The sequence below is a fragment of the Dipodomys ordii genome, unplaced genomic scaffold (genome assembly GCF_000151885.1).
Source record: "Dipodomys ordii isolate 6190 unplaced genomic scaffold, Dord_2.0 Scaffold332, whole genome shotgun sequence".
In the NCBI taxonomy this organism is placed as follows: Eukaryota; Metazoa; Chordata; class Mammalia; order Rodentia; family Heteromyidae; genus Dipodomys; species Dipodomys ordii.
Genome location: NW_012267548.1, coordinates 131,757 through 149,313, shown reverse-complemented (window position 1 = coordinate 149,313; position 17,557 = coordinate 131,757). Strand labels below are relative to the sequence as shown.

At 35.8% G+C, this 17,557-nt stretch overlaps 1 protein-coding gene across 1 annotated transcript in view; it reads right to left on the bottom strand.

The window, feature by feature from the left end:
* LOC106001608 (vomeronasal type-2 receptor 116-like) overlaps positions 1 to 14,568 on the bottom strand; it is a 50,681-nt gene extending 36,113 nt beyond the window's left edge. The window contains 6 exon segments of the mRNA XM_013036655.1: positions 55 to 178; positions 2,333 to 2,512; positions 2,515 to 2,562; positions 3,682 to 4,488; positions 5,566 to 5,854; positions 14,453 to 14,568. Of these exon segments, the coding sequence (XP_012892109.1) occupies positions 55 to 178; positions 2,333 to 2,512; positions 2,515 to 2,562; positions 3,682 to 4,488; positions 5,566 to 5,854; positions 14,453 to 14,568 (1,564 nt within the window).
* Between the last annotated feature and the right edge of the window lie 2,989 nt (positions 14,569 to 17,557).

The following is a 17,557-nucleotide window of genomic DNA, read 5'->3' as shown; positions in this document are numbered from 1 at the left end:
TTGTTTGGAAAACTAGGGAGAGATAAAGAATTTCTTCATAAGTCACAGACTCACCTGTGTTATTAGCAATCTCATTTTCTGGGCAAGGTGTACAATCAAAGCAACAGACAGCCATTCCCTCCTGAGGAGATTTCCTGAATCCAGGACCACAACTATCACTGCAGACAGAGAGAGGAGTCTGAGGAAAGGCAGGGATGTGCCAGTGACTGTTCAGACTCATATCAAACACTGAAAAAATCCATCATTTTAAAGATTGTGATTTTTAAGATAAAGTTTTATACAGGTAAGTGCAGTTGATTTATTGAATTCTGTTATAGATCCCAAAGGGTATGTGATACAACATTGATGTCTAGCCTGTTGAATGACTGAAAGTAATGGGATGTTTAAAAGGCTGATAGTAGGGGTGAAAATGTAATTTCAATTGCACTGCCCTTTGGGATTTTCTTGAATTAATATTATTACACATTTTTGTATACAATTTTATTGCAAAAATTCTGTACAGAGGCTGAAAGTAAGGGTGAAAATGTAATTTCTATTGCACAACCCTATGAGATTTTGGAATTTTCTTGAATTAATATTATTACAAGTTTTTGTATAAAATTTTACTGTAAAAATTCTGTACAGAGGGGTGACAGTTACATGAGAAAGGTTACAATTATATTATCTTATTTTAAATTATATTAAGTGAAGTGAGCCAAGCCCAAAGAAACATAGGTCCCATGGATTCCCTTATTTGCAATATCTAGTATATGTATGAGTCAAGCAGAAAAGGTCAGATAAGGTGATGTTAGGGAAATGACCCCTAAGATATGTATTCAAATGTTTTTTTTTCCTTTCATACGATTGTTTCTAACGCATTTATAAGATTATTTCTTTGTTGCTTTGTATGTCCCTCCTCCATAGTATAACCCCTGCTTTCACTGCATTTGATGTTGGTATAATTTGTGGAGGGAAAGGGGAAAAACAAGTCGTTTAAATAAGGATACAGGTGGACCTGTTGCAACAATGAGAAGTAAAAGTTTTCATTTCGAAAATGAACTTTACAACTTTGGTGGAGGGGGGGGAGAATTGGGTGGGGGAGGCGGGGCGAGGATGTGAAGGGATGGGAAGGGGAAACACAGGAGGAGGCTACAATGCTTGATAAGAAATGTACACATTATCTTGCCCATGTAATTATAACCCTTCTGTACAGTATTTTCACAATAAAGAATAAATAAAAATTAAAAAAAAAACATTATCTTTTTTGGGGGATTGCGGTTCTGGGGGCAGGGCCTGAACTCTGGGCCTGGGAACTGTCCCTCAGCTCTTCAGCTCAAGGCTAGCACTCTACCACTTGAGCCACATCGCTACTTCCGGCTTTTTTCTTTTTGCTTATGTGGTGCTGAGGAATCAAACCCAGAGCATTGTAACCTCCTCCTTGTTTTCCTACTACCATCTCTTCCTTCCCCAAATCCTCCCTCCCCACTCCCACGCCCAATTTGTAAAATTCCTTTTCTACATAGTGTCTTGTACATCTTATTGTTACATTGTGTCAACCTGTATCCTTATTTCAACATTTTGTTATTACCCCTCCACTCCAAAAATTAGAAATACACACACACACACACACACACACACACACATGACTCAGGGCACCAGAAACAAATAGAGTGAAAACAGGAGTTATACCATGGGGGCAAGAAAAAAATCACTGTTGTCTCCTAGTCATCTGTGCTATGGGGAAGAGCAAGGAGGAAACATCCACTTTATAGGGTTATGTAAACACCGGGTCACCTTATCTTTCTCATTGTTTCCAGTGACCTAGACATGAGACTCTTGACACAGATTCCTTCAATGATTCCTCTAAACAAAGATAGTTAAATAGCAGCTCAATTAACCATTAAATAAACCTCCACAGAAAGGAGCAAAAGAAACATTTCAACCAATTGAATTTACTCCTCAGGTACTTTATCACAGTGTTAGATACCTACTGGGAAAAATGTAATTTACAATATTCAAAATCAACATGTAGAAACACATTTAACTTTTTTGGTTCTGATCCTCGGGCTTGAACTCAAGTCCTGTGCACTGGACTTGAGCTATTTTTGCTCAAGGATAACATTCCACTACCAGAGTCACAGTTCTTCTTCCAGATTTTTGGAGGTTAATTGGAGATAAAATTCTCACAGACTTTCCTGTGTGAGCTGACTCTAAACTATTATATTTCCATATAAGCTCTATTAATTGGTAGGATTATAGGAGAAAGTTGCTGGCATTCAGCCAGGTATAAATTTAAAGGGTGACTCTTGCTGATTTGTGTGTGCTTAAAATTATTAGGGTAGATCCAACTCACCTCTGTAGTTCCAATGGCCCACTCTACCATATCTTCAGATAAAGACAGTTGATTACCATGTGGAGCATATGGAGAAAACTTCCCTATCCTCACTGCAAGTTCCAAACCTTCTGGAAAATTCCAAATGTTCAGAATGTCATACTCTGGCTCCAGTTTCCTTTTCTCATCCCAAAAATCATTTGAGCTCTAGTTGGATTGTAAAACTGGATGCTCTTCAGAAAAGTGTGCAGCTAAAAGAGAGACATCATCTGTGGTTAAGTGAATCCCCGAGTTAAGACAGAAAACATGAAGTAAGAAATGCTCCTGATTGCCTTTAATCTCTGATTCTGAATTCAAAAAGAGTAGAGACACCCAATGAAGTATCTCAGAAGAAAAATCTATGGAGGAATTAAAAATAATCACTTCTTTCCTGATCACTCAGAAAGTAGTAGAAAGTCTTTTTTCCAGAGAAATCATTTTAGTCCGTCTGGACACAACCACTGTTCTATATGAATGTCTATAATTTGTGGTTGTTAGATGGTTAATGCCAAAAGTTGAATGAAACTTGGTCACTTATGAAAAATATGGATAATTTTTTTCATTTGGTTATCCTATGATTTGACTGAATAAAGTCATAGGGAAAAGCTCTACTTGCAGTTTTCAAAACACTAGCTATGAACATGTTGAGGTTATTAGTAACTAATGGAATTCATGAGCAAGTTCCTCTTGGCTTATGGATGTAAACCAAGCTATGCAGGTGGCTCAGTTCAGAATCATGCTTGGAAGCCAGCTTAGGCAGAAAAGTTCGTGAGAATCATGTCTCCAATAAACAATTCAGAAAAAGCCAGAAAAATGCTGTGCTTAAGTGGTTGAGCACTAGCTTTGCACATAAAGTGACTCAGACACTTGCCAAAATTAATTTATAGAAAGATGGAATATATTTTATCCTTGTTACTGGCAGATTGTTTTCTTAACAGCATATCCATACATATCTAGAATACTTCAAAGACACTGAAATGAAGAATCAAATAGGGTTTTGAAAAACAACTGAATTATTTAATTTTTTCAATGTGAATCTACATTTTTTTCAATTTTTGTGGTTATGGCTGTTTCTAATACCAGAAGGTAAAAAGTTTAAGAGTTGAGAGAATTACTTCAAATATTGAAATATTCATTAATTTCAGCAACCAAGTTATATATGACATATGAATAAAACATACATATATATTTGTGAATATAAACACACATGCATATACATATCCAGGAACACACATGCATACATACAAAAATATTTAATTTAATACATTAAAGAACCCCTCTAGAAAGTGTCTTTGCTCATGGTGTGTGTACTCCAACATTGAAGAAATTACCTGTTCAGGGGAAGGCACTTTTTCTTTTCTATTGTCCATTGTTTGAAATTCTGTTTGATGAAGAAGCATCGCATGGAGAGTCTGGGCCACAGCATACACAGCATTGTAAACATTGTAACTGTCTCTAGACATAGTCATATCAAAAATATGCACAGGCAACAAATCCAAAGAGGCATCATGAACACAGTTGTCCCAAGTCACACAGTCAGACTCAGAAGCTGAGCAATTAAAAGACAGAAACCACAGTCTGGCAAGAAAAATGTCTTCTGGGTATTTTGAAGGCTTAGCTGCCTTGATAAAATCTGTGAATCCAGAAACATCTACATAATGGTGTGTAAAAATAAGAGGTACATGCAATGAGCCTAGCATGAAATATCTCCTTTTCAGTGTGAAATCCCACTGTGAGTTCATAATGCAAACTTTGCCATGTATAAAAATTTGCTCGATAAATACCACTAAACCTATCAGTGAATCATTATCACCATATATGATGAGAACACTTGCTGAAGATACATTTATCTCATTATGAACTGCTACCAGTTTGAATATATGTGACACGTCTTGGGTTGACATCACTAACTCATAGGCTATACAAACTCTGTTCTTGGCCATCTCTTCTTTCAATTCAGCAAGAACCCATGAAGCATTCTCATCTTGTGAGGTCAACAGTCCCACCCAGTTCCAGCTGAAATGAAGAAGTAAGGAGACCATGGCAGTGGCTATTGGTGTGTCTTTTGGGGCCATCTGATAGAGAGCAGGAAACTTGTTATGATCGCTCAGGGCACGATCAAAAGGCCCAAAGGTAAACTAAAGAGAAAGAAAATTGGACACTCCATGAATGAGAAGATTGCCATGTATCACAATCTTAGTCTTGAAGTCTGTTAAGAAACAGTTGAAGTAGGTTGAAGGTAGGTTTTATTTTAGTTTTGAAAAAAATAGTTTGTTTTTGCAGAACATATCAATTGACTTGTAATTATCTCTTGATCCTCAACACTATTCCTATCAACTCTTCTCAACTATATCAACCTCACCTTCTCCTAATTCCATTTTCACATATGCCCATTGTATATTATGTTTCTTTTCACCAACAACTGATGCCATATTCCTTTTCATTATCCCCTTAACACCTACCCCACTCAGACAAGATATTTTTCATGTTTTTGGTGTTCATTTTTCATGCTGTCAGTAGATCAGAAAAGTTCCACCATGGAGTTCTGCCCTTATGTATATCATACTTTAGTCAGATTGATCATCTATATATGTAAGTGGCTATGTGAATCTTCCATATTCATGTTTTAGATCTAACTTTCATATAAGACAGGACACATTTACCCTTTCTTGTTTCAGATTTACTTCATTCATCATGGTATCTTTCCTGTGTGTGTGTGTGTGTGTGTGTGTGTGTGTGTGTGTGTGTGTGTGTGTGTACGTGTGTACGTGTACGCCAGTACAAGGGCACAAATTCATGACTGCTTACACTTCACTGGCAAACTCCCTAAGACTTGTGCTGCACCAATGGAGTCACATATTCACCTTGTGCCCTTTGCAGGTTAATTAGACATACAAGTTACCTGATTAGCTAGGATTATAGTTTTAGTCATCAGTACCTTGTTCAGTTTGTACACTGCAAAGTCCTCTCCATTTCCTGATTCATTAAAGAAAATTATTGCTATCGATTGAAACAGTGAATTATCCATTTGTCTTTTCAAATCTTCTTTTTCCAAAGTGTGAAAAAATATATTTCCAACTATCTTTGAGTAATTACTATTTGATACTACAAAAATTGATGGGTTCATAAAAAGAATCTCTTCCTATCATTCTCTTCTATCACCTGAAATGCCACCAAATTAGACATTATTATAACCTTCCACAGTTTGCACTCACCTGTGGAAATCTGTAGAGTCCTAGCAATGTCCCAATCTGGTCAGATGTTATTCCTGATGGTCCTGTAAGTACTGCTATTGTCATGCTGTCTCGAATGCAGGAGTAGTTTGGAATCTTGTACTTCCCAAAGAGACAAGTGAAGGGATTCTTAAACATTGTCCAAGTTCTGAATTCAACATCATAGATATCATATCCCAGAGTCAAGTTATGTAAAAGATCAGGATTTTTGTTGATCTCCTCAATAGCAAAAGCCAAGGCCAAAACAAACTGATAGTTCTTGAACATAAATCTGTATAATGGGCAAAGAAATTGAGGAGGAATATTCCAAACCTTAAGACTTCAATACCTCATATGCTTGGTTTGTTGTCAAGGAATGTTTTAAAATATTACCTCAATGAGAATTTAATGTGAATTCAGTGTCTTATGTTTGTGTAAAGATCTATGAAAGACATGAAGGGCATTTGTCATAAATGAGATTCATAAAGTTATTTAAGTCGAGAGAGAGCTTGTTTTCCCTATCATCGCATGAACCAGAGCAAAACTCTGTTGTCTTTCATTCAGTTTTCATGAGATAACAAATGTTGTATTGCCTTTACATTAGGGCAATTAGCTATACCAGTGTGGAAAATGATTCTGGTGTTTCCAGTCACCCATTTTATATTATGTATATATTTGGCATGTCAGGCTAACTACGGAATGTTTAACTTGACTGCAATGTTCAGAAGAAAAGTGTTATTTATAAATAATTCTATTGCAAGCTCCGCTCACAGACCAGCATATTGAATAGTTCTTACTGATAACGAGAAAAAGAGCTAAACTATTGTGGGTGTGGATTTAATGTTTGTTTATATGAAACAAAAATGATGCATCCAATTTCAAGGAAGTCAATTTGAAATAAGGAACTCATGGCATGAGGGTTAAGGAGAAAATTGTAGGTAAGGTTTGCATAGAAAACTCAGTTCCAAGCCTCCATGGTTAAATTCATTTTTAGATACCCTCTTCCAAATATATTTAATTAGCAACTGGAAAGGAAGCAATAGAGCAAAATAAAGAGGATCAAAGTACTTTTCCTTCTTTTTCTGTGTTCTTTTTGTGTTCGACAAGGTACATGTGAGTGTCAGTGTGTGTTTGTGTGTATTTGCATGCAAGCTTGTGAGTGGGCATATTCTAAAGGAAGTAATATAATGAAATCACTTGGTATTGTTTAAAAGGAAACAATGAAGGGACATTGGGTATATTAATGAAATGTTCAATATATACCATAGGTATATGTGAAGTGATCACAATGAAAGTCTGTCATATTTTAAATGCTCTAAACAGAAGAAAATAGTGAGCTTGTACATACACATGTGGAGGAATAAAATGTAGGAATGAAGATGTGTGAAAGAGATTTTTCAAAAGTTGAAGATTGAGCTCCCCGGTTACCTAGCAATCCCACTTTTGGGCATTTACTCAAACAATCATAAACAAGGCTATACTAAAGCTACCAGCACAACTATGTTTATCACAGGATAATTCACTATAGTTAAGATATGGAACCAACTCAGTTGCCCCTCAGTATATGAATGGATCAAAAAATGTTATATATATATATAAAATGAAATTTTATGCCTCCATCATAAAGAATGACACTGCCCCAGTTGTTAGGAAATGCAAAGACATAGAAAAAAATTATATCAAGTGAAGTAAGAAGACTCAGAGAAACATAGATCACATAATTTCCCTTTCCTCAATAACTAGTATATGTCTAGGACAAGCAGAATAGGTCAAAATGTATATATATATATATATATATATATATATGTGTGTGTGTGTGTGTGTGTGTGTGTGTGTGTGTGTGTGTGTCTGTGTGTGTGTTTGACAATATAAGTTGATGCTAATTGAAATAAGCAGCAAGATAAAAATATTTCTTCTGGGTCGTTTTAATGTACTTATCATATACAGGTAAGAAGAAACAGGAAGAAGAGATTTAGACTGCCACATCCAGACACAGAGGCCCCTCAAGAAGACTCCTGATACCCAGCTCAAAACTGACTCTGGAATCTGTGAGTACCTCCTAGAGGACTCCTTCCTTGGATGACTAGTTTCAGGTGGTGGTCTAATAGCCAATAACAGTTAAGGTAATTGAAATGACCTAAAGCCCCCATTCTGGAAAAGCCCAAGACTAAATGGATTCACAGGAGGAATCTATAAATTCTTCAGATATGAATGCACTCTATACTCCACAAACTCGAGGTATGAGATCAAACCACAGAAATGAGTAGCCTTCCTGTGTGGCAACAGTGAGAAGAGTGATACTGAAATCAAGAAAGCAATGTCATTTGTAATAGCCTCACAACAATACTTAAGAATTAATTTAGAAACAAAGATGGGAAGGATCTATATTGGGAAAATGTTTAAAACTCATATAAAGACATTGAAGTTGACTTTAGGAAATGAGAAAATATCCCATGCTCCTGGTATGAAAGAATGAACATCATGAAAATAGCAATTCTGTCCAGAGCAATATACAAATCGAATGCAATACCCATCAAAATTCCAGCAACATTCTGCCAAGAAAGAGAGAAATCAAACTAAAAATTCATATGGAAGAATTAAAGATCTAGAATGCAAAAATAAAATCCTCAGCAGTAGGAACAGTGCTAGAGGGAGATCATTATCAAAGTTGAAGCATTATGACAGAGCCATACTAATAAAAACATTTTGGTATTGGCACAAGAAAACGACTGAAGCCCAATCAAACAGAACAAAAGACACAGAAACAATCTCACAAACATATAGCCACCTAATATTTGATACTGGACCCAGAAACAGAGCTTCCAAGAAAGATAGCCTCTTACAAGAACAGTGCTGGCAAAATTGGCTATCTACATGCAGAAAACAGAGGCTTTATATCCATATATCACATTGCATCAGAATGAACTCTAAATGGATCAAATATCTCAATGAAAGGCCAGATATTGTGAAAATATTACAGGAAGGACTAGGGAAACATCTAATCCTTATAGCATCATGGTAAAAGTTCTAAACAAAGATCCGGAATCACAACAAATCAAAGAAAGACTGGATAAATGGGACTGTATTAAACTGAAGTGATTCTGCATAGCAAGAGACTTAGCTAGTAGGATAATTGAATAGCCCACAGAATGGGAGAAAAAAATTGACTAGCTCTATGTCAGACAAAGGGGTCATATCTAACACATACCTAGATCTCAAAAATTAATAGCACAGAATGAAACTTTCCAAGTCAACAACCCAATCAATAAAAGGGCCAAAGACCTTAAGAAGGACTTCTCAGAGGAAGAAAATTGGTCAATTGATACATAAACAAACCACAGATAAAAGTAATGTTCCCAGAAGTGTGTTCATAACTTCTGGGAACATTACTTTTGTCTGTTGTTTGTTTCTGCTCTGGTTTATTCCCTGTGATTTCAGTCCCCCTATTCTTCTATATACGTTTATGTGAGTTGAGAAGGGAATGGGAATCAGAGAAACAGAGAGATACAGTGAACCATTGCAACAGTGATATTCACAAGAAACTATGTAGAAAATGAACTGGCTATGTCGTGGGTGATATGGGTGGGAAAGACAAGGAGAGAGTGATGAAAGAACAGACAAGATTCAAAAACAATTGTACTCATTACTCATGTACTTATAAGCCCTCTACATATCAACTATCCAGTACCAATAATATGGGATAAATAAAGTAAATTCCCATTAATAAAATAAACAGGCCATTCACAAGCAAGGAAATTGCATTGGCAGTAATAGACCTCCCTCTCCAGAAATGCCCAGCACCTGAGGGAGTTACAGATGAATTCTAAAAGACTTTTAAAGGAGAATTTTCACCAGTACTCTTCAAACACTTTAATGACATAAAAAGGAGGGAACACTGATCATTCTATGAAGCCAACATTACACTCATCTCCAAACAAGAGAAAGCCACACTGAGAAAAAACAACTCTGTTTCTTTCTCCTCGATTAACCTTAATAAAATACCTTTCAACAAAATACAGGCAAATAGAACCCAACAACTGAGGCAGAAAATCATAAGTTATGATTGAAGGGATGCATGCTAGGGATGCAAACCTGGTTTAACATATGCAAGCAATTAACATATTATAGCACATCAGCAGAAGCAAGGGCAAAAGCTGCATGATTAACTCAACTGAAGCAGAAAAAATGTTTAACGATATCCATACTCCTTCATGATGAAAGGTCTGGAGAAGCTAGGAATCTTTGGAACATTACTCAATGTAAGAAAGATTGTAAATGAACAATCCACAGCCATTTCTATGCTTAATGGTGAACAACTAAAGATATTTACTCTAAATTCAGGAAACAAGGATGTCCACTCTCTTTATTACTCTTCAATAAAATATTAAAATTTGTAGCAAGAGCAGTACGCAGGGGTAAGGATGAGTACAGCCATCCCTTTACACAGATGACATGATCATGTACTTAAGAGAACCCAAATCTCCTCTTCTGCTGCTAAAATTGATCCTGAACTTTGACAAAATAGCCAGGTACAAAATCAACACACAAAAATTAATTGCTTTTCTCTTTGCCATTGACAAAGTTCAAGGCTGAAATTACAATTGTACCCCATTTGCTATTGTCTCAAAAATATAAAATACCTGGGAGTGAACAAATACTGGAAAGACCATTCTAATGATAACTCTAACAATTTGAAATAGGAAAGCAAGGAGGATTTAAGAAGATAGGAAGATATTCTGTGCTCCTGGGCTGGAAAAATTAGTATTGCAGAAATGGAAAAATTATCCAAAGTAATTTACAAATTTAATGCAGTTTCCAAAAATATAAGCAAAATTATTCAGAGACAGAGAAAGCAATCCAAAACTCAAAGGGAAATAGAAAAGACCATGAAAAGCAAAACTATTCTTAGTGGTCAGAAAAATGTTCGACAAATGACAATACTGAACTTCAAGCTCTATTAGAGCAGTGTAGTAGTGAGAACCGCATGGTACTGACAAAAAGACAAGCCAGAGAAGCAATGGAACAAAAGACCATGAAATGATCTAAAAGACCCATAGCCATCTAGTATTTGATAAAGGGGACAAAAATATAGGCATAAAGAATGATGCTGGCCATACTGGACATCTATATGCAGAAAATTGAAACTAGATATCTATACATCACCTTGCACCAATGTCAATTTAAACACTATTCAAGAACACAATGTAAAGCCAGAAAACATCAATCTTTTTCAAGGAATGTGAAATTCCTGAATCAGAACAAATAAAATTTACCATGATTGATAAATGGGACTATACCACACAAAATTTTCAGCTCTGCAAACCACATAGGGAACAACAGGAAGACCATAGAACAGGAGATTTTTTTTTACCAGGTATCCATCAGAGAACGGTCCCATATCCAAAATATATGTGGATCTCAAAATGCTGATTCCTCCAAGATTTAACATCCCAACTATTAAGTGAGCTAATGACTGAAGAGAAACATCTTACAACAAGAGATAAAAATGACCAATAGACACATGATAAAATATTCAACACCTCTTGCCATAAAGGAAACACAAAACAAGACCAAATTGGGATTGCACCTCACCCCATTTAGAATGGCCATTATGAAGGAAACAATAAGCAATTCTGCCAAGGAAGTGGCCAAATGGGAACTCTATTATATTGGTTGTGAGACTCAAAATTTGTTCACCCAGTCTGGAAAGCAGTATGGAAGGACCTTAAAACAGCAAGCATAGAACTACCTTATTACAATCCAAATCACTTCTAACGGTGTATACAACTGAGCATGAACAAGGATACCTTAAATCTACCAACACAATTACGTTTATTGCAGCTTTATTTACCATAGCCAAGATATGGAATCATCCCAGATGCCTCTATATACATACACAGTGAAATACTTTCCATCCATTACAAAGAATGACACTGAACCATTTGTAAAGAAATGGAATGACTAGGAGAAGATTACATTAAGTGAAAAATCCAGACCCAGAGAAGCACAGGTTGCATGATTTCCCTCCTTAATGGGAACTAGTATGTGTCCTATACATCTACGAGTAAGCAAACTGGATTGCACCCAAGGAATTATCAATGAATTAACCAAAATATAATAGAATCTATTGGAAGCACAAATAATATAATTCCTTAGCAAGATAAGGACAAAGGCCAACAAAATGAGTACTTGGTGGGTTGTGGGAGGCCAAATGCAGAGGAATAGAAGCATGGATGTGGAAAATGAGTAAAACGCAGCTAAGTATGCATTGTATATGCCACAGAACTGGGGAAAATAGGGCAAGGACTAGGTAGAACAGGTGAAGCACGTTGAAGGGGTGAAATAGATCCAGATGCTTTGTATACATAAATTGCTATGTTAAATGGTAAATGTCCAAGACATAATGTACATTTAAGAAAATTGAGGGATGGGCTTGTGGTGGGTGTGGTGGGTGAGAATCTTCAAAGGGGTGACATTGATCAAGACACACTGTATTCATTAACTGCTCTGTACAGCTACTTTGTACAATTCTATAAAGAAAATAATATTTGAAAATGTAATAAATTTACTGGTAAGATTATGTATATTATATAATATATATTACAAATACAATACATATTATATATAATATATAAAGAACATGTATATAACTGTATGTATAACTATACAAGAAGTTTACTAATGTTTGGAACAAATATAAATGAAAACAGAATATCAGGATCTATAGATATAGAAAAAGAGCAAAGAATTGAAACTGTAACACGTTGATGAAATCAGGAGTACACATGCTGTACTAAAGAATCTATGCTGAATCTCAAGCAACTAGAGAAACAAACCCAAAATTAGCACAAAGAATGAAAGTAGAAGAAAAAGAATTAGAGACTAAAAACAAAATGCCAATAATCAATAAAGCAAAAAGGAGGTTCTACAAGAAAAACAGGGTGATAGAACGGAAGTAAAATTAGCTAACCATAAAATGGGTAAATCATAATATACCACATATGAATGCACACCTTCCATTATACTGCATGCCAGAACCACTATAGTATAAATAGCTGTATTTCTGAAAAAACATCCATAGAAGATTCAGTCTATATAAAAATTCCTATCACTTCCTTTACAGAAAAAAGGCAAAATTGAATTTTATGAATAAGAAAATTCTCCATAGGCCAGAGCTATTTTAAGACACAAGAACAACATGAAATCATCCTTATGCCTGTTGTAATACTTATAATAGCAGAAAACATTCTGATAATAACAGACACATGTATCAAAGAAATATAAGACCATAAAGTAATTGTAAACAATAGATATCTGATTGTTGGAGAAGGTGTCAAATAACACATGCCCAAACATGACACCCTTAGCAAGCAGTGGCATTGTGAGACGAGGCATGCCTGTGTGAAACACTTAAACTAGACCATATATTTTTAATTTCAAAATTGATTAGTTCTTAATAGAGACTTGAACTTTGCAAGTAACGTGAAAATGAGGGGAAATATAAATACAAAGGTAACTTCAACAAAAGTCAATAGCTCATAAAAGAATAGGAAGAAATATTCTCTGGGTTTGATTAAATGTGAGAATACTTTGTCACATTTACAAGGCCATAACTTCCACCCAAGCACTGGAATTGTAAAGTAACTGTGCTTATCCAATTGAAAAGCTTCAGCACAGTGAAAGAAATGGTGGGAAAGTCAAATGAACAGTTAAACATATTGGTAGCTATACATCTCACAGAGGATGAATAATGTAGAGGAAAAGTTCTAAAAATTAAATATTAGGATAGAAAAAAATCCAATCAAGGAACAGACTAGTAAAAGTTAGATAATCACTACAGAAAACTGATATTCAATCATTTGGGTATTGATGACACACATTAGTTATTTTCTAAACCAGAGAAAAATTACAGTCTTCGTAATGGTATACAATAATTAAAGTTTAGAGATTCTTCAAGAAATTAAAATTATCTCTACTGGTTGAAAATACCTGCAATCCTAGCTATAGAATTTAACTTGGGCAGGTAAATGCCCCCTCAGGAAATCGTTCATAACACTGATCTTCCTGGTAACACCTGTGTTGTGGAGCCTATCTGACATGAAACAATGCCACAAAGCTTAAGTTGTAAAAGTAACTGCTCGAGTGTGCTAAAAATGTGTATGTATGTAACTGTGTGTGTGTTTGTACCTATGCACATGTGCACACTAGTTCTAGGGCATGAAATCAGTGCCTGGGCACGGTTCTTGTGCTTTTTTGCTAAAGGCTCACATACTATCACTTGAGACACAAAATTATTTCCAGCATTTGGCTGTTTAATTGGAGATAAAAGTCACATAGACACAATTAAAAATAGTCACATAGATTTTCCTATTTGGGCTCATTTCAAACCTCCATCCTCACAAATCAATTCCATGAGTAATTAGGATTACAGACATAAGGCACCATAAGAAATTTTATTAACATTCGCAAAAGATACATGTTACTAAAGAAAAGTTCTCAGACCACTGGGATAGGGATAAGGAAATGAAGTGGCAGCCTTTTAATACAGAACTCATGCCTGTGACTCAGGTTGATTGTAGTTACATCACTACATATTCCACAGTGACAACTGAAGTGGAAGAGATACTGGGATGCTAGAGTAAACAGAAATTACATACCTGGAAAGAAGAAGCTATAGGAAGTAAATGGAGTCCTCTCCTGCCAGCAAGCAGAAAATCAGTCAAAAGGAGATGTAAGACAACATAATAAACCTTAGCTGCTCAGGATGCAATAGTGATCAAGGTCAGTGTAGAGGAGACAGAGATCACTGATGTGTGCAACCTGAGTTTCCTCACCCATTGACCATCCTCAGAATAAAACAGTAATGGAAATAAAATATGAAAGTACTTACATCTTGTTCTCTTCTTGCCTGGAAGCATGGCTGTTCCTGTGATCTACTCCCAAAGTGTAGAGAGGGAAAAACCCAGTGATCATCACATCTCCATGCACATGTGCTCGGTGCTTCATTGTTGAAAAGCAGCTAGTGCTAGCCAAGGACCTGACAGGGAGAGGAAGATAGAGAAGGAGGAGTGTGAAAGCTAAAGGGCACATCCTTGGATCCTCTGCCAAGCAGAAAAGCTGGCAGGAATTGAGACCCCGAGTTGCGGTTATGTATATGTGCATATGTATCTTTTTATTGACAGAGATCTACACTATAACTCATCTCTAATCAAAACCTCTTGTTAGTCCCCAGAAGTAATCTATAAGAGTATTCCCAGGGGCTCTGCATTTGTAGCCTTACATCAGGAAGAAATACATGAGTTAGAAAACATGTTTTCAGATTTGCCTTCTTCACTGCAGGTGCTGTGATTTCATCTAAGAACAAATTTAGTGAGGCCCCGGAGGTGGAGTTATCTTGGTTAGAGTTTGTCCAAAGTCTGTGTCTAGACTATTTGCATGAAAGTTATTTGGGATGATGCAACTGGATTGCATGGGATGATATCATGTCATGTGAATGGTGAAGTGGCCAGAAAAAGTCTATGCATCTGAGTTGTCAACTAAAGTTATGAGGGTATTGTACTTAGAGGATCGATTCACAGACACCATATCCAGGTAAACATCCTCTTTTTGTAAATGATATGTCAGTTTCAATGCCATAAAGATACAAGCAGAAGGCTTTCCACCAACTCAAACTCACTAATGAAGAAAAACACCTCTGTACACACTTGTCTGCCACAGGTTCCAAAGATGTCTAAGGGAAATTCAATCTACACCATAAAAATCCACTATCAGACTTGAAAACCAGAGGATGTAGAAGAAAGAATCAGAGAAAAGAATAGAACAGGAAGTTCTTCCCATTTTTCTGGATGAGAATGAATATTATTGAAATGCCCAATTTACAAAGAAACTTGCTAGTTCATTTTCTTTCTAAATTCCAATGTTGTTCTAGGCAAAAAATAATCTTTTAAAATTTACTTGGATTCACACAATGAAAAAACTAAATCATAAGATAAATTTACAATGCTGGAAATATGGGAAACCTGATTTCAAACTATACTACACAACCACTGAAAGAAAATCACATTGACACTGGTCCCTAGAACATATGGAAACCAATAAACATAATAGATGATTCAGAACAATCCAGTTAACTGATTGTTGACAACATGGCCAATTACATATAGTGGACACAAGATTGCTTCTGTTACAAAATTTGTTTGTGAAACTGCATTGCCACTTGTTGAAGACTGGAAATAGTTCCCTGTCATTCCATTAGAGTCCTTAACTTAAGGGCTTCAAATATGAAACTACATTGATAAATAAGGGAAACACTTGAAGCAATAGACAGAGGTAAAGATTTTCTAAGGAGTAATGCAATAGCTTAAGACAGAAGAGCAAAACTTGATGAATATGTCCTGGACCGTGGCTCAGGTAAAGGACTTGGGTTGCCTCTACACACTAAGGAACTGAGGGAGGCATTGAGAGTCATGACTACTGCAACATGCTCACATGGCTGAGACTGGGATCACAGTTCACAAACAGCTTAGGCATAACTTTCATGAGACCCTCTTAAGGTATTTGTGTGTGTGTGTGTGTGTGTGTGTGTGTGTGTGTGTGTGTGCATGTACATCTGCGTCTGTGTTTCTGTGTAGGTGTATATGGATATATGCTGATGTGAGTGTGCTCAGAAGGAGGGCTGAGATCAGGAAGATTGTGATACCAAGCCAGCCCAGGCTAAACACAAGATCCTGAGATTCTGTGTAAATAGAAGAAGCTGGATATTGAGGCATATGCTTGTCATTCCAGTTGTGGCAGCAAGCAGCTATAGAAAGACTAGAGCCTAGGCATGGACATAGAGCAAAAGCAAGATACTTTCGTAGAAATACTCAGTGCAAAGAAGGGCTGGAGATAGGGTGCATTCTATAGTAACTCCCTATCATGATCCTCAAAAAAGCATTGACAAATGGGTGTGCATCAGATTGGAAGAATCTGCATAGTCCACAAAGATGCAAAGGGATATCACTCAGGCCCCAAGTTCAAGCCATAGTATTGGCACAAAATATTACACAAAATGAATGGCAGAAATGAAATACAGGTCATGGCTTGTGGTGTAGAAAGAAGGTCAATGGAGCTGAACAGATTCCACATAACCAACATACTGAATATATGTTTGTGAATATGGGATAATCAAAACTTTATTTAATGGTTTTAAGAAGGGATGTTGTTGACAGATTTTACTTCTTGTGCTTTAAAAAAGTGTACATTATATATATGTATATATGTACATGTAAACATCAAAACACATATAAAACCTTATTTTATTTTATTTTTATTTTTAAAATTTATATTGTCTAAATCATTGTAAAGTGGAATTTCTTTTTAACAAAGAAGTTTATGAATACCCTACATAACTTGATCAATTTTATCCCTTTCAATGTTTCACTCATTCCTCCCCTATCCACCTCTTCCATCTTTTCATTTTGAAGTATATATATATATATATATATATTGGATGTGTGACTGCATTCTCATCTTCTCATCTTTATATGTCCATTCCTTTCCCCTGATTTGATCCCACCCCTTTGGAGTGACTGTTTTGTGGTGTTTTATTTTGCAGAAAGTTGACTTTGCCTTTGTAGGAAATTACATTATTTGAATTCTTTAATGAATCTACTGTGTTTCAGTTAATACATCTGAATCAACTTGCATATCACTTACGCTTTCACTTTATATATTAATTCTAGGTTCCATATGTAAAGGAAAACATATATCCTTTGTTTCTAGGCCTGACTTACTTCATTTAGTATACATTTTTCCAGTTTTCCCATCTCATTACACATGGTATATCATTCATTCTTATGAATGAACAAAAACTCATTGTGTATGTAGACCATATTCTTGGTCCATTTATCCACTGACCAGAATCTTGGAAGATATATATATATATATATATATATATATATATATAAACATAGCTTTGCTGGTAGCTTTAATGTGGTTTTGTTTGTAAACATTT